Raw genomic sequence first — 25,789 nt, forward strand, 5'->3', positions numbered from 1 at the left:
TGCATGAACCACTCATTCTGTTGCAGTTAAACTTCATCAACTACAAAAAATAAAAAAATGTAGTGAACATATTTTAATCCATAATTGTGTAGTAATAAACACAGCCTATTTTACAAGATTAGTAACAGCTATAAAAAAAAAAAATCCAAATAATGACAATAACAGCAACCACAACATCAACTGAAAGCAAACATCAAAAACACAAGGTGACAATGGAGCTGTGTACATCGCAGGGTGACACTTCTGGAATGACAAGGGGTAAATAATGAATGTACAAATAAAATAATTTACATGGTTTCTTGCCATGAGCATCATCTTTGCCCATATATATATATATATATATTTACATACAAAAAGTCTCGTCTGCCAAGAAGCCAGTGTGATCTTGATGACTTGGTTGGATGTCACTTTCTTCCTGCCTTGTCCCCTTTTAGTGCTGCCGTCACCCGTACCCGTCACTGTAAAGAGAAACGCACTCCGTCGAACTCGGCTTCCAGTGACCATCGGATAACAACAATCAGTTGTGTATGCATGGTCCTGTCCCCCCCCTCCCCACCACCCTCACTTCAAGGATTAATAGAAAAAAAGAAGAGAAAAAGTGAAGTTGTTCGTTCTTCTTCAGACGTAGAAAAGTCGTACTCGGGAGGTGCTGACGTGAAGATCGTCATCAAAGAACTTGGTCTCAATAACAACATTTCCACTGCAAGGGAGAGAAACATTACAATTCAGCAAACACTAATCTCTATCTGCAAAATGAGGCAAAGACGCCTCCATAAACGAGGACATTGCAGTTTACAGGAAGTTTGGTGTAGAATAGATAAAGTGTGAAGGAATATTTGGCTGTAGCCTCATTACTTATTCAAGATGCAGCCTAGTGAGTGACAGTTCTGTATTACCTACAAACAATTGCACAACCCAAATGTAGGACAATGAACAAAAGACCCAACAACCCATGCAGATAAATGCAAAAGGCTGAAATAGTTTCTCCAAAATATATATGAACTCTTACGTTAAAACATTTGCAGGCATCATCTGCGACTCTGGAGCCGCCTCTATCAAAGACTGCCATGTGTTTGTGGAGTTGGGAATCACAAAGCCAAACTCAAAGAACCATTCTGCAGGTAGAGGAGAGAGCCATCCAAAATACATTCAGTCAGTGTTTATTCACTATGCACGGATATTGTATTCTTTAGTACATACAGGCAGAAAGGAAGAGGCGAAGCGAGAGGGATAACTGAGCCCAAAATCTGTCTTCTTCAGCAGGTGGGTGGCGTTTTAAAAATGTTTTTTTTTGCTCACCAAGCAGAGTTTTTGATTGGAGGTCAATTAGTGTTGAATTTGGTTAACAAAAAATGTAATGGCTTTTTTGCTATGTGTGGCTCATTAGACCGAATATATGTTTCGTAGTGATTAGGTTGTTACGAGTGTACTGATATAAGGACACATGAAATCCCGGCAACTTAAAAAAAAAAAACATTGGAGGTTTGCCTGGTTGACACTAGTTAACCCTGCCTATTTCTAAGATGTGATTTTAAACCTAACATTACTCACACTGCTAACCTTATACCTTACAGTAATCTTAAATAATATTTCACGATATAGCCAATTTTGACTTTGTATCTGTGGTAACCGTTGTGCCTATTGTTCACATGTGTATCTGCCCTCTCATTGGCTAGAATGGTCCAACCAGCTCTTGCCTCCTCCAGACTGCCTTCCATTTTTGAAGACATTTCTTTTACCTTGTTAGAGCGGCCACTACAGTATCATGTCAATAAAATGGATAATCTGTGATATAGGTAACTGCCAAAATAAAGGAAAAACTTGAGTAAATGAGGCATACAAAGTATATTGAACAAAAATGTAAAACGCAACATGTAAGTTGTTGTTCTCGTGTTTGAAGAGCTGAAATAAAAGATCCCAGAAATGTTCCATAAGCACGAAAAGCTTTACATCCTTGTTACTGAGCATGTCTCCTTTGCAAAGATAATCCATGTCCCAAGTTGAGGGAGCGTGCAATTGTCATGCTGACTGCTGCAGGAATGTCCAAAAGAGCTGTTGTCAGATAAATTCATGTTCATTTCTGTCTGTAATGGGTGTGTGTGTCTCTGTCACCAGATCTTAACCCAATTAAACACTTATGGGAGATTCTAGAGCGGCGCCTGAGACAACGTTTTCCACCACCATCAACAAAAACACCACATTTCATTTTATTTATTGTGGACAAATGGTGTTGTATCCCTCCAACAGAGTTCCAGACACTTCTAGAATCTATGCCAAGGCACATTTGAATATATTCTGGCAGCTCGTGGTGGTCCAATACCCTATTAAGACACTATGTTGGTGTTTCCTTTATTTTGGCAGTTACCTGTATTTGAAACGCTTATTGAAACAGATCAGAGAGACTAGTACCTTCTAAACACTGGCCTTTGAAGAAGACCTTCTGCTCAAGGCGGAACTTTTCCAGTTTTTCTGATGAAGAGAAGTTTAGCTCTCTGGACACAGCTTTGCACTTGAGAATTTTCTTGGGGACTCGAGCTGCAAGGGAAAAAAATAAACGGACAGTCAAACTACCAATTAGGAGAGAAGAAATGCAGTCACAAACACAAACAACATCCTGGGGCCTCATTTACAAACTGTGCGTATATACAAAATATACCCCAAAATGTGTGTGTGCCAGTTCACGCTAAAGTTGGCATTTATAAAAAAAAATGTACTTGATGTGAGAATGTGTTCACATCCCTGTCAACTTTAGACCATGCGTAAGCACATCTGCTTGTGATTGAAATATTGTATTGCAAGCTGGCAAGTAAGTAATTTGTGCAAATCGCATTTATGCATATTCATAAAAATAAATCAGTAAAAAAATTAAAAAGAATGCAGCCATTTACCATTACTGAGAGGATCCATTTTTCTTTTAGAATCTAAAATAATTTGAAATAGGAATCTTTTTCCTATATATTATATAGCCATTGCCATTGCATATATTCATTACCTTTTCTGGTCTTGATTGGTTTTATATTCCTGAAGAAGCCATACAACAAATTGCCATGCGCATCTCTCATTTAATTGGACCTAGTAGCCTAGTAAATAGATAGGTTATATGTATTTCACGTTTTGCAATATCATAGGTAGTGCGGTTTATAATACCGTTATGCGGGTCGAATTTAACAGGTGAACCATTGATCTTGAACACTGATTTAGGTCTTAGTAAGCTACTGGAAGTAAGTTAATGGAATTCCATTTTAATTTGTAGCCTGCCTTAGACAATATTTCACAATTCGCAGGCAGTCCATATTTAGGTTGGGGGTGGGTGGGGGGGTGGGGGGGAAATCAATGCAAAACATTGTTGAATTAAAATGTTCTGTAGACATGTCCACAACTATTTTTTCTCTTTCAGAAACTGACCGTCCTTTTCCAGAAACAGCATAAATGACTGCAGAAGATTAGGACATGCTGCACACACAGTAAATAAACCGGGGAAACTTAGGCTACAGTATTGCTGTGTGACATCAATGTCCATTTAAGCTCATAGTCTATATGTAACAGTTTGACTTTACGTCCATCCCCCTCGCCCATACCCGGGCGCGAACCAGGGACCTTCTGCACACATCAACAACAGTCACCCACGAAGCATCGTTACCCATCGCTCCACAAAAGCCGCGGCTCTTGCAGAGCAAGGGGAACTACTACTTCAAGGTCTCAGAGCAAGTGACGTAACCGATTGAAACGCTATTTAGCGCACACCGCTAACTAAGCTAGCCGTTTCACATCCGTTACATATACCAAGGTAGTACATATAAACCCAATAATATCTGGATGAACTAAATATTGAATGTCTTTTGCATGCTGTGGCCTAATGCCAATAGTTCCAAATTATAACTCAAATAAAAAGGGCGTTATTGTCACCACATGGAGAGCGTTTTTTCAGGTGGAGCACTTTTTATTTAATTTAACTAGGCAAGCCAGTTAAGAACAAATACTTATTTTCAATGACGGCCTAGGAACAGTGATTTAACTGCCTTGTTCAGGTGCAGAATGACAGATTTTTACCTTGTCAGCTCGAGGGGTTCGATCTTGCAACCTTTCGGTTACTAGTCCAACGCTCTAACCACTGCCGCCCCACCAATGCACGTTCACACACAATTTTATGACAGGTTTGATTTATAACGAGAAACATGCTTATGTATGGCGTGTGCCAAGTTGATAAATCCCTCTATTTTTGTACATGCAAACTTTTCAGAAATGGCGAATTAAGAAATGATAGATTTATAAATTAGGCCCCTAATGTTTACCTAGAGGCTACTTTCTCACGTAACATACATGCTCCCTTTTCTATTGATTATAATATACACAATATTAACATGGCACAACATGTTAACTATGTTTAGAGGTAAATTGCTAATTATAATTTTGGGTATTTTGACATTGGTTCAGGGGTTCCAGCTCTTAAGGAAAAACTGACTGCTGGGATGGTTAGAACCGAGTGGTCATCTTGGTAGTGGTTGGAATATTCGGCCTAAAAATCCAGGATTCCTCCAGGAGGGAAGCAAGATGACAGTAAAACCAGCCAGTACCTTCATGTTCGACCCCAGGAAGAGACAGATCCTCCGTTCCCTGCCACAGCACCTTCCCAGTCTCAGCATCACGCAAGTTCATCCAGTTTCTGGCAGAGGGAGTCGAGGAACACTACGGACACAGCCATGTACTTCCATCAGTAGCCTTGTCTAGGTTCTGGTCTGTACTGTTTGTGTCTGCAGCTCGTGGCAATCATTAGAATTTTCCCTCAGAGCCAGGGATCAATTAAGTAACGCCAATATTCCTCAAGGTTGCCGGATAACAGGAAACCCATCAAGTTACGATAGTTTAGTGGAAGCCAACTGTCAGACAATTCAACGAGTAGCCAAGCCCAATCAAAAGGAGGTAAATACACAACGATATACAACCTTTGATCTCTCGGAACCAACAGGTAATCCAGAAGTATGCAACAGATGTTCAACTCAGTCTCGGACAACAACAAAAAAGCTAACCAACGGACACAGGTTTTGTTGATAATTCAACTAGTGGACACGAGTTAAAGCCAAAAAAAAAAACTGTCTAGGTCTATTTTTATACTTCCGAAACTCTTAAGAGAGCTGACGTTTGTGGCTCTAGTTATTTACATCAGCTCTCACACAATGTTATGTTATTGGAGTGGCCAATAAAGCCGCCCATGATTATGTAGCTACTACTAGCTAACGTCTTCTAATAGGTCAAGTGGTGCAAGCCGAGGCAAGTGTGTCACGTAACAGTTCTCCAGCTGGTGCTAACAGAACAAAGAGTTTCTGACTCGGCTCTGGAAGCCGACCTGAAGATGTGGCTCGTGTGTCAACTAGAGGGTACTCCATGTCAGAAGCACCTGAACTCCCGTGTCAAGACCATCTGTGCTCCCCCTCCCCCTAAAAGGGTGTCAGCACCAGCCTGCACAGCCCTCCTCAGGACACAATGCCATTCAGTTGACATGACTATTTCATGACTAAGTGCTTCAAACAGCAAAACATAATTAAATCAGAAGAGCAAAGTGTCTGTCGATTAATTTCAAACACGGGATCAATTCTTTCAAACTAACAATAAGAGTCGAAATATAGAATGACCAAATTTCAAACAGCAGGTAGGAAAATAACAGTTGATGTCAAGTGAAAACAGAAACATGGCGCAACCAACTCCTACGCTGAGCTTAGCTAGCTGCCGTGGGGCGAGGACCGTCTTAGCTAGCTGCCGTGGAGCGAGGACCGTCTTAGCTAGCTGCCGTGGAGCGAGGACCGTCTTAGCTAGCTGCCGTGGAGCGAGGACCGTCTTAGCTAGCTGCCGTGGAGCGAGGACCGTCTTAGCTAGCTGCCGTGGAGCGAGGACTGTCTTAGCTAGCTGCCGTGGAGCGAGGACTGTCTTAGCTAGCTGCCGTGGAGCGAGGACTGTCTTAGCTAGCTGCCGTGGAGCGAGGACTGTCTTAGCTAGCTGCCGTGGAGCGAGGACTGTCTTAGCTAGCTGCCGTGGAGCGAGGACTGTCTTCGCTAGCTGCCGTGGAGCGAGGACTGTCTTCGCTAGCTGCCGTGGAGCGAGGACTGTCTTCGCTAGCTGCCGTGGAGCGAGGACTGTCTTAACTAGCTGCCGTGGAGCGAGGACTGTCTTAACTAGCTGCCGTGGAGCGAGGACTGTCTTAGCTAGCTGCCGTGGAGCGAGGACTGTATTAGCTAGCTGCCGTGGAGCGAGGACTGTTTTAGCTAGCTGCCGTGGAGCGAGGACTGTTTTAGCTAGCTGCTGTGGAGCGAGGACTGTTTTAGCTAGCTGCTGTGGAGCGAGGACTGTCTTAGCTAGCTGCTGTGGAGCGAGGACTGTCTTAGCTAGCTGCTGTGGAGCGAGGACTGTCTTAGCTAGCTGCTGTGGAGCGAGGACTGTTTTAGCTAGCTGCTGTGGAGCGAGGACTGTCTTAGCTAGCTGCTGTGGAGCGAGGACTGTCTTAGCTAGCTGCTGTGGAGCGAGGACTGTCTTAGCTAGCTGCTGTGGAGCGAGGACTGTCTTAGCTAGCTGCTGTGGAGCGAGGACTGTCTTAGCTAGCTGCTGTGGAGCGAGGACTGTCTTAGCTAGCTGCTGTGGAGCGAGGACTGTCTTAGCTAGCTGCTGTGGAGCGAGGACTGTCTTAGCTAGCTGCTGTGGAGCGAGGACTGTTTTAGCTAGCTGCTGTGGAGCGAGGACTGTCTTAGCTAGCTGCTGTGGAGCGAGGACTGTTTTAGCTAGCTGCTGTGGAGCGAGGACTGTCTTAGCTAGCTGCTGTGGAGCGAGGACTGTCTTAGCTAGCTGCTGTGGAGCGAGGACTGTCTTAGCTAGCTGCTGTGGAGCGAGGACTGTCTTAGCTAGCTGCTGTGGAGCGAGGACTGTCTTAGCTAGCTGCTGTGGAGCGAGGACTGTCTTAGCTAGCTGCTGTGGAGCGAGGACTGTCTTAGCTAGCTGCTGTGGAGCGAGGACTGTCTTAGCTAGCTGCTGTGGAGCGAGGACTGTCTTAGCTAGCTGCTGTAGAGCGAGGACTGTCTTAGCTAGCTGCTGTGGAGCGAGGACTGTCTTAGCTAGCTGCTGTGGAGCGAGGACTGTCTTAGCTAGCTGCTGTGGAGCGAGGACTGTCTTAGCTAGCTGCTGTGGAGCGAGGACTGTCTTAGCTAGCTGCTGTGGAGCGAGGACTGTTTTAGCTAGCTGCTGTGGAGCGAGGACTGTCTTAGCTAGCTGCTGTGGAGCGAGGACTGTTTTAGCTAGCTGCTGTGGAGCGAGGACTGTCTTAGCTAGCTGCTGTGGAGCGAGGACTGTCTTAGCTAGCTGCTGTGGAGCGAGGACTGTCTTAGCTAGCTGCTGTGGAGCGAGGACTGTCTTAGCTAGCTGCTGTGGAGCGAGGACTGTCTTAGCTAGCTGCTGTGGAGCGAGGACTGTCTTAGCTAGCTGCTGTGGAGCGAGGACTGTCTTAGCTAGCTGCTGTGGAGCGAGGACTGTCTTAGCTAGCTGCTGTGGAGCGAGGACTGTCTTAGCTAGCTGCTGTGGAGCGAGGACTGTCTTAGCTAGCTGCTGTGGAGCGAGGACTGTCTTAGCTAGCTGCTGTGGAGCGAGGACTGTCTTAGCTAGCTGCTGTGGAGCGAGGACTGTCTTAGCTAGCTGCTGTGGAGCGAGGACTGTCTTAGCTAGCTGCTGTGGAGCGAGGACTGTCTTAGCTAGCTGCTGTGGAGCGAGGACTGTCTTAGCTAGCTGCTGTGGAGTGAGGACTGTCTTAGCTAGCTGCTGTGGAGCGAGGACTGTTTTAGCGAGATGAAACGTGTGGTGCTTTGAATCATTTAATCCTTTCAAAATGTGACAGACTGCATCCCAGCAACATTGGGTCATCTCAGTAACCAACCTCCCAGCAGCTTCCCACAACCTCCTAGACTGAAACTCAAGTCTACAGTGCGTGGCTCTGTCACCTCAATAGAAACTTCCTCAGAAAACACAGGCCTACTACCAAAAGGTTTACTAGCCTCGCAAGCCACCCTGATCTTGCAAGTTTACATGAATGGTTTGCTGCGCAGCGGTAATCAGTCTGTGGTTTACACGAGGCTACAGTTTTACCCCTTCATTCAAAAACTCTGTACATGACTGGGATGCTGTGTGTGAGGCGGGTTTGTTAGGTAATATTTTGGCTGTGGACTTTGTGCTGTCTGTCTCCTACATCATTTAAATTGATTTCAACAGTTGTCAGTCCTGCTGGACAATGACTGGGGGACGAAGCAACTTAGCAGCGTCGACCCATCTAACGTTTTATGAATGGATTAGAATACGATCTGTCCTGCTGCTGCTTCAATGTGAATTATATATATATATATATTAATTATATTTAGATAATTAAAAAATATATTTATAATACAAGCTCCTTAACTGGCTGCAGAGAACAATTCCGGGAAAATGTTTCCAGTACATTCTAAGGTCAAAGCCTAGACAACACAAAGTTCTTCATAATAGGCCCGGATAAAGATGTCAGCTCAACGCAGTTCTATTAGGCCCGGTGGGGAAACAGGTGACAGATGTCTCCAGGATCATACCTACTGAGATCCCTGGCGCTAAGCAGAGAATATCCGCAAGGGGGATAGACCCTTGTTCCTGAACATACTCAAACAGGCTTTTAATTAGCCCCTAGGGTCATGCTAGCCTCACTTAAGCCCCATCCATTTTTAAAGAGTAGCTTTAAAAATGGTCCATGTAGACTTTTTTCCCCCTCTTCTTCTCAATATCAAATCTGTTCTGGGTAACAATTAAGTACCTTACTGTGATTGCTTTTCAATTAAAATGGTTAAAAAAATAATAATAATCACTTCTTAGCAAAAAAGCAATTTCTTAAAGAACAATTTTGCTAAGACTGTCCGGGAGTAGCCTGAGTGAGGGGCATAATTGGAGGAGCCTAGTGTGAGGGATATGTAACCTGAAAACTAGCTATAAATGGAGGGCAAATTCTCTTTGTTATGGTCTATTAACCAAATGAATCCAAGGTCATACCGTCTATAATATTGTAACAAGCTCACATAGTTGCTGTCAAACACTACACAGTTGTCACTGACTAGTTGGATATTGATTTCCCACAGAGCAAACCATTTCTGTATTTACAGCATTCAGAAATGCATTTTTATCATTTTGTTTGTTGCTTTGGCAGACATTTGAGTTGTTGTTGAGATTTGTCAATAAAACTCATGAATGCAACTGTTATGTCAAATAGTTGTGTGTTCTACATGGAAACGTGTTTGTCCTGAAAACAACATGGTAAAACACTTCATTGTGAGACTAAATATAAAGGCTGGACATGCAGATCAATGAAAATACTATTTTCGCTGGCGTCTCGGGAACTGATAGGGTTAACTTGTATCACCTGGCGATGTAGCCAAGTGGCATAAAGAACCCACCCATGCAAAAAAACTGACATTTCAAAAATCTTTTTTTCTTTCTCTCTCCAAAACAGATCTTAGACTATCACAGAGTATTATTCCTACCTCAGTGGGAATATAAAACACAGGAAAATCACATTTGACTGCACATGCAATAAACACGTAGACATAAAAGTAATGACGTATGGAACATTGCATAAACTGTCAAATGAAAGCATTGCAAATTAATACATTTCAAAAAACTTTTTTTTTGTAACAAACATTTTCAGAAATGCAATTGAGGCAGTTTTACCACTATCTTACCACTACTAGACCCACACAAGACTTTCCCTGTGAGGTTAGCCAGTCATTGTGTTCACACAGTTCTGTGAATCAGTTTGTTACAGGGACAGATTAAAATGCAAGTCAGGTCTACTCAGGGGAAGCAGAAGCTGGCTACAGTGCACACTGCATTCTCCTCCGAGGCCAGCCTTTGCCGTTCCTTAGGGACATAACAGAGGCAATGTTGTACAAGCCAGGAAGCCCAATGCAGCAACAGCATCATACATAAATCAGTCATGTAGCCTGTAGATTTTTAGTCTGAGATGTACATTTGTCTAATTAACCCAACTGCAGAGAGGTTTTTCAATACAATGAACTACTGTAGGGCGGCTTAATAAAAAACTGTGGTATTCTATGGAAAGGCAGGATTCTCAGCACGACTTGGGTAATCGGCTATAGTCTAGGCCTAAGGCACACGCTACTGGGTTATTCATGGATGCCAGGCAGTTCCCAGGAATCAAAGTATCAAATAATCTGATTAGGCAGCACAAGGGAAAAGCACACAAATCACACTTTCATAATTTCAGGTTATACCTACACTCATTACAGAATGTGAATATTACGCTAGACTTAGAAATTGTAATAACTGAAAGCAATTACGATAGTGTCGTCGTCAAAGTTTGCAAAAACAAGCAAATTGGTGATGACGCTGAGTTGTAGCACATCTTGTGCCTTCTTTGAAATCTCCCTGCTGTGATACAACTTCTAGTGCTTTCTATAAATATCCTCATTGCATAAGACAATGACCTACAGGTCAAAAACCTGGTCATGCTGGGGAAGACTTCCTGACCTCCTTAACCCGATAGTCACCACACAGCACACATCAAATAAATACACCACTTCTAGATTAATTTGATGGAAAAACCTTGAGAAATCTGTGTGAATGTAGCCTGTTTCTTGATGATGTTGTAATCACGATTAATCTGATGCTCGTTACGTAGATTTTTAAGGGGGGGGGGTTTGGTTTTAGTTCAAAGATGGACAATTCCTCAGAGTACAGATGGATTGGTCTCAGAAGAATCAGCTTACACTTGAAACAGCTAGACTATCCTCTATCATTTTGTTTTTTTAATAAAAAAAAATGTAACCTTTATTTAACTAGGCAAGTCAGTTAAGAACAAATTCTTATTTAAAATGACGGCCTAACCCAGACAACGCTAGGCCAATTGCGCGCCACCTTATGGGACTCCCAATCAGAACCTGGATTTCGAACCAGGGACTGTAGTGATGAGATGCAGTGCCTTAGACCACTGCGCTACTCGCAATTCTCTCGCAATCCACAACAAAACAAAATTCAAAGGCTAACCTCTTTTGCAAAGGTTGTAAAATCAGTTACACAATAGAGCCCCATAAAACCTAGCAGTCAAAAACGGAAATGGTTCCTACATTTATAAACCACCCATTTTAGAACCCTTTCAAACAAGGCCTGCATTTCATGTAGGGTTTCCCTGGCATTACGTTTTGATACCCATGTAAATCACTCTAGGACAAGGTTACTTTTATCAATATAGTCAGCTCCATTTACTTTGAAATTTGAAAATGCTAATTACCATCAAAGTACACATCATATAAATTCCTGCAAGACTTCTCTAACGGACACCTTTGCTGTAAGCTAGCTAGCTACCTTGTAACAAAACAAAATATTTTGATTTACTGATCTATATTTTATTTAAATAATATTTGTTGGCTTATTTATGCATTTGGTTTTGTACACAATACTATCAGTCAGATATTTACATTATGTCATGAATACTAGGCTATATATATTTTTTTTTAAATTGCAAAGACGCTAGCTAGCTAACCTACCTAGGTGAAAATAGCAACATACCCTTATTTTACCAGACCCTCTTCTCCTTTAGCTGGTGGTATACATTTAATCACTTATCAGTTCTGCCAACTATATGAACGAGGTGATACCCATTTCAATTAAATGGTGTCAGAATGCACTACTGTATTAAAGCGATTCAGAACTAACTTGACACATTCGGTTGCAGACTCAAAGCCAGACTTATTCATAGTAGAATTTAACAGGTCATGAATGAATAAGCATATTTATTTGACAAGAACGCACCTAGTCACCCATCAATCAAGTCAAACACCTTAACTCCAACAATTACATTGTTTTACAGAAATCTAAATAGTAAACAATGCATACATAAAATAAACATCTGTCTTGAAGTAAAGGTTAAACTATTTATTAATCAGAGAGCGCAGAGATTATTCTGCTTTTCCATGATAGGAATTAGACCAGCATAAATAAAGCAAAATGTAAAACGGCATATTGTGATTTTTGGTGGGTGAGTTACAAATGGAGAAATAACTGGATGTTGAAGGTAGGCTTAAAACACACTGAACAAAATAAACAATTTTTTCTCAATATTTAACCAGTTTAGCAGATACTGTAAATTGCTCTGGATAAGAGTATGAGTGAATACATTTCCATTCTTTTTGCATTGGTCCCCTGTGGCTCACTCACAATTTTGCCTAAGAACACAGCCATGAATAAAGAATGGTACCAACACATCCTCCGAGAGCAACTTCTCCCAACCATCCAGGAAGTTTGGCGATGAACAATGCCTTTTCCAGCATGATGGAGCACCTTGCCATAAGGCAAAAGTGATAACTAAGTGGCTCTGGGAACAAATCATCAATATTTTGGGTCAATGGCCAGGCAAACAAACACCCACAAATTCTGACAAACTCCAAGCATTGATTATGCAAGAATGGACTGCCATCAGTCAGGATGTGGCCCAGAAGTTAATTGACAGCATGCCAGGGTGGATTGCAGTGGTCTTGAAAAAGAGGGTCAACACTGCAAATATTGACTCTTTGCATCAACTTCATGTAATTGTCAATAAAAGCATGACACTTATGAAATGCTTGTAATTATAATTCAGTATTCCATCGTAACATCTGACAAAAATATCTAAAGATACTGAAGCAGCAAACTTTGTGGAAATTCATATTTGTGTCATTCCTAAAACTTTTGGCTACGACTGTACACACAATATCCCATAATGGACAAAACAATAACAGGTTTTTAGAAATGTTTGCAATTTTTTTTTACAAAAAATTAAAAAGAAATACCTCATGTAAATAAGTATTCAGACCCTTTGCTATGAGACTCGACATTGAGCTCAGGTGCATCCTGTTTCCATTTATCATCCTTGAGATTTCTACAACTTGATTGGGGTTCACCCGTGGTAAATTAAAATTGATTGGACATGATTTGGAAAGGCACACACCTGTCTATATTAAGTCCCACAGTTGACAGTGCATGTCAGAGCAAAAACCAAGCCATGAGGTGGAAGGACTTGTCTGTAGAGGTCAGACAGGATTGTGTCGGGGCACAGATATGGGGAAGGGTACCAAAACATTTCTGCAGCATTGAAGGTTCCCAAGAACATAGTGGCCTCAATCATTCTTAAATGGAAGAAGTTTGTAACCAACAAGACTCTTCCTAGAGCAATCGGGAGAGGATGGCCTTGGTCAGGGAGGTGACCGAGAAGTGACCATCGAGTTCATAACAACCCTAAGCACGCAGCCAAGACAAAGATCATTTCTGTGGCACTACACCAATCACGCCTTTATGGTAGAGTGGCCAGACAGAAGCCACTAAAAGGAACATGACAGCCCGCTTGGAATTTGCCAAAAGACACCTAAAGGACTCAGAACATGAGAAACAAAATTATCTGGTCCGTTGAAACCAAGATTTAACTATTTGGTCTGAATGCAAAGCATGACATCCGGAGGAAACATGGCACCATCCCTACGTTGAAGCATGGTGGTGGCAGCTTCATTCTGTGTTGATGTTTTTCAGCGACAGGGACACTAGTAAGTATCGAGGGAAAGATGAATGGAGCAAAGTACAGATATCCCTGATTAAAAACCTGCTCCAGAGAGCTCAGGACCTCAAACTGGGGTGAAGGTTCACCTTCCAACAGCATAACAACCCTAAGCACACAGCCAAGAGGATGCAGGAGTGGCATTGGGCCATGTCTCTGAGCGTCCTCGAGTGGCCCAGCCAGAGCCCGGGCTTGAACCCGATCGAACCTCTCGAGAGACCTGAAAATAGCTGTGCAGCGACGCTCCGATACAACCTGACAGAGCTTAAGAGGATCTGCAGAGAGGAATGGGAGAAACTCTGCAAATACAGGTGTGCCAAGCTCGTAGCGTCATACCCAAGAAGACCCGAGACTGTAATCGCTGCCAAAGTTGCTTCAAAAAAGTACTGAGTAAAGGGTTTGAATACTTATGTAAATGTGATATTTCAGTTAATGAAATTGCACACATTTCTAAACCTATTTTTTCTTTGTCATTATGGAGTACTGTGTTGATGAGGGGGAAAACAACTAATCAATTTTAGAATAAGGCTGTAACTTATCAAAATGTGGAAAAAGTTTCAGAAGGCACTGTAAAGACTGTACAATAGCCTACACATGGAGAGGAACTGAAAGGCACATGCCAGTACCAACCAATACTACTCATCCGACAGACAGGGCAGGTGTGGACCAGTGATGCCTTCTAGTTGCAACCGCTCCCTTCTTAGCATCAGTCAACAAGTTCAACTTGAGTGTGACATGAATTATATATACACACTGCTCAAAAAAAGAAAAGGGAACACTTAAACAACACAATGTAACTCCAAATCAATCACACTTCTGTGAAATCAAACTGTCCACTTAGGAAGCAACACTGATTGACAATACATTTCACATGCTGTTGTGCAAATGGAATAGACAACAGGTGGACATTATAGGCAATTAGCAAGACACCCCCAATAAAGGAGTGGTTCTGCAGGTGGTGACCACAGACCACTTATCAGTTCCTATGCTTCCTGGCTGATGTTTTGGTCACTTTTGAATGCTGGTGGTGCTTTACTCTAGTGGTAGCATGAGATGGAGTCTACAACCCACACAAGTGGCTCAGGTAGTGCAGCTCATCCTGGATGGCACATCAATGCGAGCTGTGGCAAGAAGGTTTGCTGCGTCTGTCAGCATAGTGTCCAGAGCATGGAGGCGCTACCAGGAGACAGGCCAGTACATCAGGAGACGTGGAGGAGGTCGTAGGAGGGCAACAACCCAGCAGCAGGACCACTACCTCCGCCTTTGTGCAAGGAGGAGCACTGCCAGAGCCCTGCAAAATGACCTCCAGCAGGCCACACATGTGCATGTCTTCTCAAACAGTCAGAAACAGACTCCATGAGGGTGGGATGAGGGCCCGACGTCCACAGGTGGGGGTTGGGCTTACAGCCCAACACCGTGCAGGACATTTTTAATTTGCCAGAGAACACTGGCGCCCTGTGCTCTTCACAGATGAAAGCAGGTTCACACTGAGCACATGTGACAGACGAGACAGAGTCTGGAGATGCCGTGGAGAACGTTCTGCTGCCGGCAACATCCTCCAGCATGACCGGTTTGGCGGTGGGTCAGTCATGGTGTGGGGTGGCATTTCTTTGGGGGACGCACAGCCCTCCATGTGCTCGCCAGAGGTAGCCCGACTGCCATTAGGTACCGAGATGAGATCCCCAGACCCATTGTGAGACCATATGCTGGTGCGGTTGGCCCTGGGTTCCTCCTAATGCAAGACAATGCTAGACCTCATGTGGCTGGAGTGTGTCAGCAGTTCCTGCAAGAGGAAGGCATTGATGCTATGGACTGGGCCGCCCGTTCCCCAGACCTGAATCCAATTGAACACATCTGGGACATCATGTCTCGCTCCATCCACCAACACCACAGACTGTCCAGGAGTTGGCGAATGCTTTAGTCCAGGTCTGGGAGGAGATCCCTCATGAGACCATCCGCCACCTCATCAGGAGCATGCCCAGGCGTTGTAGGGAGGTCATACAGGCACGTGGATGCCACACACACTACTGAGCCTCATTTTGACTTGTTTAAAGGACATTACAAAGTTGGATCAGCCTGTAGTGTGGTTTTCCACATTCATTTTGAGTGTGACTCCAAATCCAGACCTCTATGGGTTGATAAATTTGATTTCCATTGATAATTTGTGTGTGATTTTGTTGTCAGCACATTCAACTATGTAAAGAAAAAAGTATTTACTAAGAATATTTCATTCATTCAGATCTAGGATGTGCTATTTTAGTGTTCCCTTTATTTTTTTTGAGCAGTGTATATAGCAATTCCATCTAAATTAATTCCCCTCCTCACAAAAAATGTGTACCCATAGTACAGAATAATTACAGATCTGAATGGCAGGAGTGTGTATAAGCTTTTGTTCCTGCCCAGCTCATATCGGAATACAAATCTTAGCTTACAACCGTGATTCATTATGTTGATTATTTAAGCCAGGTGTTAGAGCTGGGCTGGGACAAAACCCTTCATACACTCCAGCTCTTCAGGACTTCCTGCAACGACAAACAGACCAAAGCAGGAGAAAAGTGTTCCAGGTTGAAACAGCTTCCTTAGTTGAGAGGTGATGAGACTCTGGCACACCCATTGGTTCTGCAACAGAGAAAATGCAAATAAGGTCTGCAATTAGGCATCAATAACACAACATTTATTCTACTTCAAAAAGAAACGTGTGAACACCAACTACATTAAAACCCACCATAGCAGGTCTGACTAAATAAGGTTACATAACTTTGCCGACTTGTGTAAATACAGGCAAATATATTGATAAAAGTCACCTTGTCCGGGGCCTCCTGAATGGCACAGCGGTCCAAGGCACTGCATTGTGTCACTACAGAGCCGGGTTCGATCCCGGACTGTATCACAACCAGCCATGAGCGGGAGTCCCCTAGGGTGGCGCACAATAGGCTGAGTGTTGTCCTCGTTAGGCCGGGGGGGCTTTACTTGGCTTATCACGCTCTAGCGACTCAGGGCCAGGTGCCTGCAGGCTGACCTCGGTTGTCAGGTAAACAGTGTTTTGTCCGACACATTGGTGCGGCTGGCTTCCGGGTTAAGTAGGCTGGTGTTAAGAAGCGTGGTTTGGCGGGTCATGTTTCGGAGGACGCATGACTCGACCTTCGCCTCTTCCAATGAGACAAGATCGAAATTGAGGAGAAAAAAGGGGGCAAACAAAATAAATGTTTAAAAAGTGGGACCTTGTCAGAGAGAGATTTGCATGGTAATCAAAATGTCACACCAGGGTAAGACTACACAAAACAGACCTTCATTTAAGTGTTTCTATAGTCCCCTACGGGGAAAAATGAACAGTGGAAAAACCATTGGAACCATTTCATTGTTTGACTGCTAGGTTTTATGGGTATTATGACCTCGACTGTGGTACTCTAGGAGTATGCCGCGGGCCGTGTCTCCATGCAGTGCTTGGTAGCATGTTAACTCAGTCACCAGGCCTGTTAGGAGAACCATAAGGCAGTAAATCCCTGTCCTTGCAAATCAAGGATTTAAGAATGAGAAGACTAGAAAATGAAGCCTATCTTGCCTTGAATGTCATGAATACGCAGTCTGCTACACGAGTCACGATCCCTTACCTATTCAACACTGAATAGGCCTACCCTCAGTGCTACCAAGTCATGTTTAATGTACAGGGAGTAATTAAAGAACGATGGATCTTCAGTCTTGAAGCCGATGGCAGTAGAGTAGGTGCGATTAATCTCGTCCGCATTACCGTGCCTATTTTGGGACCGTTGGCTTGTGTTAGCCTATGTAAACCAGAAGAAGGGCTTCTATCTGAGCTACAGTATGTGAGGTGCACTGAACATTACCCATGGAAGGTACATGGAAAGCTCCTCAAATGACCTCCTCCACTATGGTAGGATTAAAAATGTTAGACATAGGTATGAGTTACAACAACCTGCCCTACGCCACTGCCCGCCCTCTCTCCCAGACACCATTTGGACAGCACTGACTACTTGCAAAGACAAGTCTCAGTCCTCAGGTCACTACCCCCCCCCCCCCCCCCCACACACACACACACACCATAACACATATGGAATCCTGACCAAAAAGTAACCAAAAAATAAATAAAAGTATATAAATAAATATTATATATAAGTATATAAATATATATTTTGTGGTTTAGATTCTTCAAAGTAGCCACCCTTTGCCTTGATGACAGCTTTGCACACTCTTGGAATTCTCTCAACCAGCTTCACCAAGAATGCTTTTCCAACAGTCTTGAAGGATTTCGAATCTCACCATACCTTCTCTGCTATGCAATCTGGTTTCAGAGCTGGTCATGGGTGCACCTCAGCCACGCTCAAGGTCCTAAACGATATCTTAACCGCCATCGATAAGAAACATTACTGTGCAGCCGTATTCATTGATCTGGCCAAGGCTTTCGACTCTGTCAATCACCACATCCTCATCGGCAGACTCGACAGCCTTGGTTTCTCAAATGATTGCCTCGCCTGGTTCACCAACTACTTCTCTGATAGAGTTCAGTGTGTCAAATCGGAGGGTCTGCTGTCCGGACTTCTGGCAGTCTCTATGGGGGTGCCACAGGGTTCAATTCTTGGACCGACTCTCTTCTCTGTATACATCAATGAGGTTGCTCTTGCTGCTGGTGAGTCTCTGATCCACCTCTACGCAGACGACACCATTCTGTATACTACTGGCCCTTCTTTGGACACTGTGTTAACAACCCTCCAGGCAAGCTTCAATGCAATACAACTCATTCCGTGGCCTCCAATTGCTCTTAAATACAAGTAAAACTAAATGCATGCACTTCAACCGATCGCTACCTGCACCTACCCGCCTGTCCAACATCACTACTCTGGACAGCTCTGACTTAGAATACGTGGACAACTACAAATACTTAGGTGTCTGGTTAGACTGTAAACTCTCCTTCCAGACCCACTTCAAACATCTCCAATCAAAAGTTAAATCTAGAATTGGCTTCCTATTTCGCAACAAAGCATCCTTCACTCATGCTGCCAAACATACCCTTGTAAAACTGACCATCCTACCAATCCTGGACTTTGGCGATGTCATTTACAAAATAGCCTCCAATACCCTACTCAACAAATTGGATGCAGTCTATCACAGTGCAATCTGTTTTGTCACCAAAGCCTCATATACTACCCACCATTGCGACCTGTACGCTCTCGTTGGCTGGCCCTCGCTTCATACTCGTCGCCAAACCCACTGGCTCCATGTCATCTACAAGACCCTGCTAGGTAAAGTCCACCCTTATCTCAGCTCGCTGGTCACCACAGCATCTCCCACCTGTAGCACACGCTCCAGCAGGTATATCTCTCTAGTCACCCCCAAAACCAATTATTTCTTTGGCCGCCTCTCCTTCCAGTTCTCTGCTGCCAATGACTGGAACGAACTACAAAAATCTCTGAAACTGGAAACACTTATCTCCCTCACTAGCTTTAAGCACCAACTGTCAGAACAGCTCACAGATTACGGCACCTGTACATAGACCACCTATAATTTAGCCCAAACAACTACCTCTTTCCCAACTGTATTTAATTAATTAATTAATTTTGCTCCTTTGCACCACAATTTTTATTTCTACTTTGCACATTCTTCCATTGCAAAACTACCATTCCAGTGTTTTACTTGCTATATTGTATTTACTTTGCCACCATGGCCTTTTTTTGCCTTTACCTCCCTTCTCACCTCATTTGCTCACATTGTATATAGACGTGTTTATACTGTATTATTGACTGTATGTTTGTTTTACTCCATGTGTAACACTGTGTCGTTGTTTCTGTCTAAATGCTTTGCTTTATCTTGGCCAGGTCGCAATTGTAACTGAGAACTTGTTCTCAACTTGCCTACCTGGTTAAATAAAGGTGAAATAAAATAAAATGAATAAAATAAAAGGATTTCCCACATATGCTGAGCACTTGTTGGCTGCTTTTCCTTCACTCTGCTGTCCAACTCATCCCAAACCATCTCAATTGGGTTGAGGTTGGGTGATTGTGGAGGCCAGGACATCTGATGCCACACTCCATCACTCTCCTTCTTGGTCAAATAGCCCTTACACAGCCTGGAGGTATGTTTTGGGTCATTGTCCTGTTGAAAAACAAAAGGATAGTCCACTAAGCCCAAACCAGATGAGATGGCGTATCGCTGCAGAATGCTGTGGTATCCATGCTGGTTAAATGTGTCTTTCATTCTAAATAAATCACTTACAGTGTCAACAGCAAAGCACCCCTACACCACCGCCTCCATGCTTCACGGTGGGAACCACACATGCAGAGATGATCCGTTCACCTACTCTTCGTCTCACAAAGACACGGCAGTTGGAACCAAAAATCACATTTGGACTCATCAGAACAAACAGATTTCCACCGGTCTAATGTCCATTGTCGTGTTTCTTGGCCCAAGCAAGACTCTTCTTATTGTAGTGGTTTCTTTGCAGCAATTCAACCATGAAGGCCTGATTCACGCAGTCTCCTCTGAACAGTTGATGTTGAGATGTCTGTTACTTGAACTCTGTGAAGCATTAATTTGGACTGCAATTTCTGTGGCAGGTAACTAATGAACTTATCCTCTACAACAGAGGTCCGCTCCGGGAAAATGTCAAGAACTTTGAACGTTTCTTCATGGCAAAAAACATCCAGAGCAATGATGAAACTGGCTCTCATGAGAACCGCCAGAAGAAAGGAAGACAGAGTTACCTCTACTGCAGAGGATAAGTTCATTAGAGTTACTAGCCTTAAATTGCAGCCCAACTAAATGCTTCACAGATTTCAAGTAACAGACATCAACTGTTCAGAGGTGACTACGTGAATCAGGCTTTATGGTCAAATTGCTGCAAAAAAAAAAAAAACGACTAAAGGCGCCAGGATGTGTAAGGGCTGTTTGACTAAGAAGGAGAGTGATGAGAGTGTGCAAAGCCATCATCAAAGCAAAGGGTGGCTACTTCGAAGAATCTCAAATATATTTTGACTTGATTAACACTTAATTAGTTACTACATGATTCCATGTGTGTTATTTCATAGTTGATGTCTTCACTATTATTCTACAATGTAGAAAATAAAGGAAAACCTTTGAATGAGTTGGTGTCCAAACTTTTGACTGGTACTGTATATATATGAAAGGCCAACGGCATCGATCACGTGACACCATTCACTCCCATGTGAAGACTCAATAGCGCATCGTCTCATGGACACATAACATGCACACTTTGAGCTACTCCAGGAAGAGATGTTGCAGGCTCAGTACTGCCCCCTCATTGAGTAACTCAAGTTGAAGGCTGACCAGGTTAATGCAACCTGCCATTAGTGACTAAATTATCCTTCTAACTTTTTCTGTGTGAGATTTAAAAGTAAATTGGTTCAAGGACATACATCTAGTGTATTAGAAAGCAATTATGATTGTCTTCTAAACTTTATTACACACAGATTTTTTTTCTTTCCATTCACTATAATGGTGGGGATCCTGCTTTCTGCTAATACACAATATTATGTTAATCAATCATAGTTGAATTCCGATTCGAACTATAGCTGAAATCTTTGTGAAAACTCGTCTTGTCACAAGCACAGTATTCAGCAGGAGCAGGCTGTTGTGGAGTGGGTTGAGAACTTCAAGTTCCTTGTCGTCCACATCACTAAAGACTAAACAACGGTACAGACATATCCACGATGAGGGCACGGCAGCACCTCTTCTCCCTCAGGAGGCTGATAAGATTTGGCACGGGCCCTCTGGATCCTCAAAAGTTCTACATCTGCACCATCGGGGGCATCTTGAATGGCTGCATCGCCGCTTGGTACGGCAAATGCACCACCCTTGACCGCAAAGCGCTACAGAGGGTGGTGCAGACAGCCCAGCACATCACTGGAGCCGAGTTCCCTGCCATCCAGTACCTCTATATTATGCGATGTCAGAGGAAGGCCTGAAAAATTGCCAAAGACTCCAGCAACCCAAGACATAGACTGTTCACACTGCTACCGCCAGGCAAAGAGTACTGGAACATCGGCTCTTGGACCAAAAGGCCCCGAGACAACCATAAGACTGCTAAATAGTGTATTAATGATACAAACTATATGCACCAAAATCTATTTTGCACTGAGGCACACTCACTAAACTACACACTCAGTGTACAAAACACTGAGTGTGCAAACCTAATATTGAGTTGCACACCTCCTCTGGCCTTCAGAACAGCATCAATTCATCGTGGGCATGGACTCTACAAGGTGTCGAAAGCATTCCACAGGGATGCTGGACCATGTTGACTCCAATGCTTCCCCCAGTTGTATCAAGTTGTCTTGTTGTCCTTTGGGTGGTGGAACATTCTTGATACACACGGGAAACTGTGGAGCGTTTAAATAATACAATAAATAATGCCATTTAGAAGACACTTATGAAGAAAAAACCCAGCAGCGTTGCAGTTCTTGACACAAACCCTATTCAAAGACACGTACATATTTTGGTCTCGCTCATTCACCCTCTGAATGGCACATAAACACAACTCATGTCTCAAAAATCCTTCCTCCCCTTCATCTACACTGATGTGGATTTAACAAGAGTTCGGGAAAAACCGCACCAAACCAACTTGGTATGAAAGACCCCGAAAACTCGAAACTAATGCTGTAAGAAAGGATGCTCTTGCACAAGTAATAGGCAATGCATGACAATTGGCCAATACTGCTCTGTATGTTCAAACAGGTAACGCTACAGGGACTGAGCATCAGCAAACGACTCCCAAGTTTAGTGGCAGTCAGAACCAGTCAGCAAACTAGCGACGGCAACAATTCAGCTAACCTTAAATGCATATCTAAATAGCATCTCATTGTCCAATGTAACTGCTCCTTATCAACTTATCCGAAATAATTGGCTAAAGTTAACCACCACATCTATGAGTTGAGTATAGAACTTAGATAACATAGCGAGGCCTGTTACTGTTAGCTAACGTTAAGCTAACTTGACAGCAAACTAACGTTAGATTCAGAGCATATGGCCAAGAAAGACACTAGCAACACTAACGCTACCAACTAATTAGTTAATAAACCATCAACGGACTGAAAATAGTATCTAACTTCGCTAACGTTGCCTAGACTAGCCGGAACTAGCTAACGACTTAACGGTAGCCAGCGTGGTACAACAAGGACAGGTAACGTAACTGGCTTAGCTAGCTGACTGAAGACTGTAGCCAAATAGCTAGCTAAACAACCAAGCAAAACTCAATTAATTGAAAAGGATACAGCTTAAACCCCTTCAGAATCTCCTTGGCTCTGTCTTCGGCTGAAGACATTATGTCGGAGTCGGACATCTTCAATTTCGTGAGCGTAGAAAAAAAACTGCTAAATAAAACTGAGGTTGCTTGTGATGTTACTGTACAGTTAGTTAGCTTTACCAAGCTAATGTAAATGCGCCTGAAACTGGCATAAAGTCCAAGGACTCTATCGCATTAACCTCTAACAGACCCAGAATTAATCTCACTGGGAATTGCTACAGTACTGATCCCTTAATCAACCTACCCTAAATATATTTTTGGTCGGAGATTGACAGCTAATTCGTCCGAACACCTTGCGCGGGTAGCAAAGCAACACGCAAAACAACAAATGAAACCGGGCGTCTAGGGAGGGATCAGGCTGGGGGAGACGCGTCACCAGTGGCAACGCCAAAAGGCGGAGGCAACGCCCCATTCCCGCCCCCTTTTTTTCTTGCACGAGTGCCACAGGCGGAATCTATACAAGATAAATCATACAGGAGCACCGCTCAATTTGCAGACACAAAAGCTTTGAATCTAGTGTAGGGGCTGTTGCACCTGTGCTTTAAATAAAATTGTCTAGATAGAACCATGAACAAATAGTATGATTACACAATCCTGAGTGTCCTTTTTTAAAATCTGATAATTGTATTCTTAATATAAACCAATCAGGTTTTAGGCCTGGGCATAATACTATCACAGCAACCACGCTAGTTGTTAATGATCTTGTCAATCAAATCAAATCAAATGTATTTATATAGCCCTTCGTACATCAGCTGATATCTCAAAGTGCTGTACAGAAACCCAGCCTAAAACCCCAAACAGCAAGCAATGCAGGTGTAGAAGCACGGTGGCTAGGAAAAACTCCCTAGAAAGGCCAAAACCTAGGAAGAAACCTAGAGAGGAACCAGGCTATGTGGGGTGGCCAGTCGGGTGGAGATTATAACAGAACATGGCCAAGATGTTCAAATGTTCTTAAATGACCAGCATGGTCGAATAATAATAAGGCAGAACAGTTGAAACTGGAGCAGCAGCACAGTCAATGCCTTGGATGCTAAAAAGAGCTGTGCTGCCTTGTTCATTGACCTGTCAAAGGCGTTCAACACTGTTGATAATTTTGTTTTGCTGAAGAAATTATCAAGAGTAGGCCTGGGATATACAGCCTGTTAATTGTTTCAGAATTATCTTAGCGACAGAACTCAGGCCATCTGGATAGATAGGGTTAAATCTGAATTTCTTGAGATTCAAAAAAGGTGTTCCTCAGGGTTCGATGCTGGGCCCATTATTGTTCACTTTGTATATTAATGAAATAGGAAACACTGTTGATACTTGTACTACTCATCTCTATGCAGATGACACAGTTTTGTATTCCTGTGCCACCTCAGTGCAGCAGGCCATTCGTGAACTTCAGCATGACTTTGATCCAATAAATAAAACAGAATGCACCTTTCTGTCATGTTTTGTCTTATATCATCTTGTCATTTTGCTTTTCCTTCTGTTCGTTTCCCCCTGCTGGTCTTATTAGGTTCGTTCCCTTTTTCTATCCCTCTCTCTCCCCCTCCCTCTCTCTCCTCTCTCTATCGTTCCGTTCCTGCTCCCAGCTGTTCCTATTCCCCTAATCATCATTTAGTCTTCCCACACCTGTTCCCGATCCTTTCCCCTGATTAGAGTCCCTATTTATTCCTTTGTGTTCCGTTCCTGTCCCGTCGGTTCCTTGTTTTGTATTCACCATGCTGTGATTGTGTTTCGCCCTGTCCTGTCGTGTTTTTTGCCTTCATCAGATGCTGCGTGTGAGCAGGTGTCTCTGTCTACTACGGCCTGCGCCTAATATTAGCGACCTGCAGTCTGTGGCCGCTTCTCTTGTCATTCCCCTCTACAGACTAGAGGATTTCTGTTATTCCCTGTTTGGACTTGAATAAACTCTGTTTCTGTTAAGTCGCTTTTGGGTCCTCTATCACCTGCATGACAGAAGGAACCGACCAAGTAATGGACCCAGCGACTTCAGACGCTCGTTACACTGCCGTCGAGATCCAAGGAGCCATGCTCGGCAGACACGAGCAGGAATTGGCTGCTGCTCGCCATGCCGTGGAGAACCTGGCCGCTCAGGTTTCCGACCTCTCTGGACAGTTCCAGAGTCTACGTCTCGTGCCACCTGTTACTTCCTGGCCTGCCGAGCCTCCAGAACCTAGGGTTAATAACCCACCTTGCTACTCCGGGCAGCCCACTGAGTGCCGCTCCTTTCTCACGCAGTGTGAGATTGTGTTCTCTCTCCAACCCAACACATACTCTAGAGAGAGAGCTCGGGTTGCTTACGTCATTTCACTCCTTACTGGCCGGGCTCGAGAATGGGGCACAGCTATCTGGGAGGCAAGGGCTGATTGCTCTAACAAGTTCCAGAACTTTAAAGAGGAGATGATTCGGGTTTTTGACCGTTCAGTTTTTGGTAGGGAGGCTTCTAGGGCCCTGGCTTCCTTATGCCAAGGTGAACGGTCCATAACGGATTATTCTATTGAGTTTCGCACTCTTGCTGCCTCTAGTGAGTGGAACGAGCCGGCGCTGCTCGCTCGTTTTCTGGAGGGACTCCACGCAGTGGTTAAGGATGAGATTCTCTCCCGGGAGGTTCCTTCAGATGTGGACTCTTTGATTGCTCTCGCCATCCGCATAGAACGACGGGTAGATCTTCGTCACCGGGCTCGTGGAAGAGAGCTCGCATCAACGGTGTTTCCCTGCTCCGCATCGCAACCATCTCCCTCCTCTGGCTTTGAGACTGAGCCCATGCAGCTGGGAGGGATTCGCATCTCGACTAAGGAGAGGGAACGGAGGATCACCAACCGCCTGTGCCTCTATTGCGGAGTTGCTGGACATTTTGTTAATTCATGTCCAGTAAGAGGCCAGAGCCCATCAGTAAGCGGAGGGCTACTGGTGAGCGCTACTACTCTGGTCTCTTCATC

The 25,789-nt window shown here is 43.8% G+C and overlaps 1 protein-coding gene across 2 annotated transcripts; it reads right to left on the reverse strand.

The window, feature by feature from the left end:
- Positions 1-58: 58 nt before the first annotated feature.
- LOC123996588 (retinal rod rhodopsin-sensitive cGMP 3',5'-cyclic phosphodiesterase subunit delta) lies at positions 59-23,195 on the reverse strand. Of its 2 annotated transcripts, none has more exons than XM_046300067.1 (6): positions 22,831-23,195; positions 4,575-4,663; positions 2,410-2,535; positions 1,010-1,115; positions 640-700; positions 59-458 (listed from the first exon to the last, which is right to left on the reverse strand). In XM_046300067.1, the coding sequence occupies exons 1-6, from the start codon at positions 22,896-22,898 to the stop codon at positions 456-458; spliced, it is 453 nt and encodes a 150-aa protein (XP_046156023.1). In that variant the 5' UTR covers positions 22,899-23,195; the 3' UTR covers positions 59-455. The 2 variants fall into 2 exon arrangements, with proteins under 2 accessions (XP_046156023.1, XP_046156022.1); XM_046300066.1 differs by having other exon boundaries at positions 566-700; positions 22,831-23,194.
- Between the last annotated feature and the right edge of the window lie 2,594 nt (positions 23,196-25,789).

The sequence above is a fragment of the Oncorhynchus gorbuscha genome, linkage group LG15 (genome assembly GCF_021184085.1).
Source record: "Oncorhynchus gorbuscha isolate QuinsamMale2020 ecotype Even-year linkage group LG15, OgorEven_v1.0, whole genome shotgun sequence".
NCBI classification, from domain to species: Eukaryota; Metazoa; Chordata; class Actinopteri; order Salmoniformes; family Salmonidae; genus Oncorhynchus; species Oncorhynchus gorbuscha.

Bases quoted from the DNA above. Each gene is read 5' to 3' on its own strand.
- LOC123996588 (XM_046300066.1), bottom strand. From the start codon at position 22,898: ATGTCCGACTCCGACATAATGTCTTCAGCCGAAGACAGAGCCAAGGAG. The intron at 1,116-2,409 runs GTACTAGTCTCT...CTCTACCTGCAG, and splicing joins CAAAGGCCAGTGTTTAGAAG to AATGGTTCTTTGAGTTTGGC. The intron at 701-1,009 runs GTAAGAGTTCAT...TCTCCCTTGCAG, and splicing joins ATGCCTGCAAATGTTTTAAC to TGGAAATGTTGTTATTGAGA.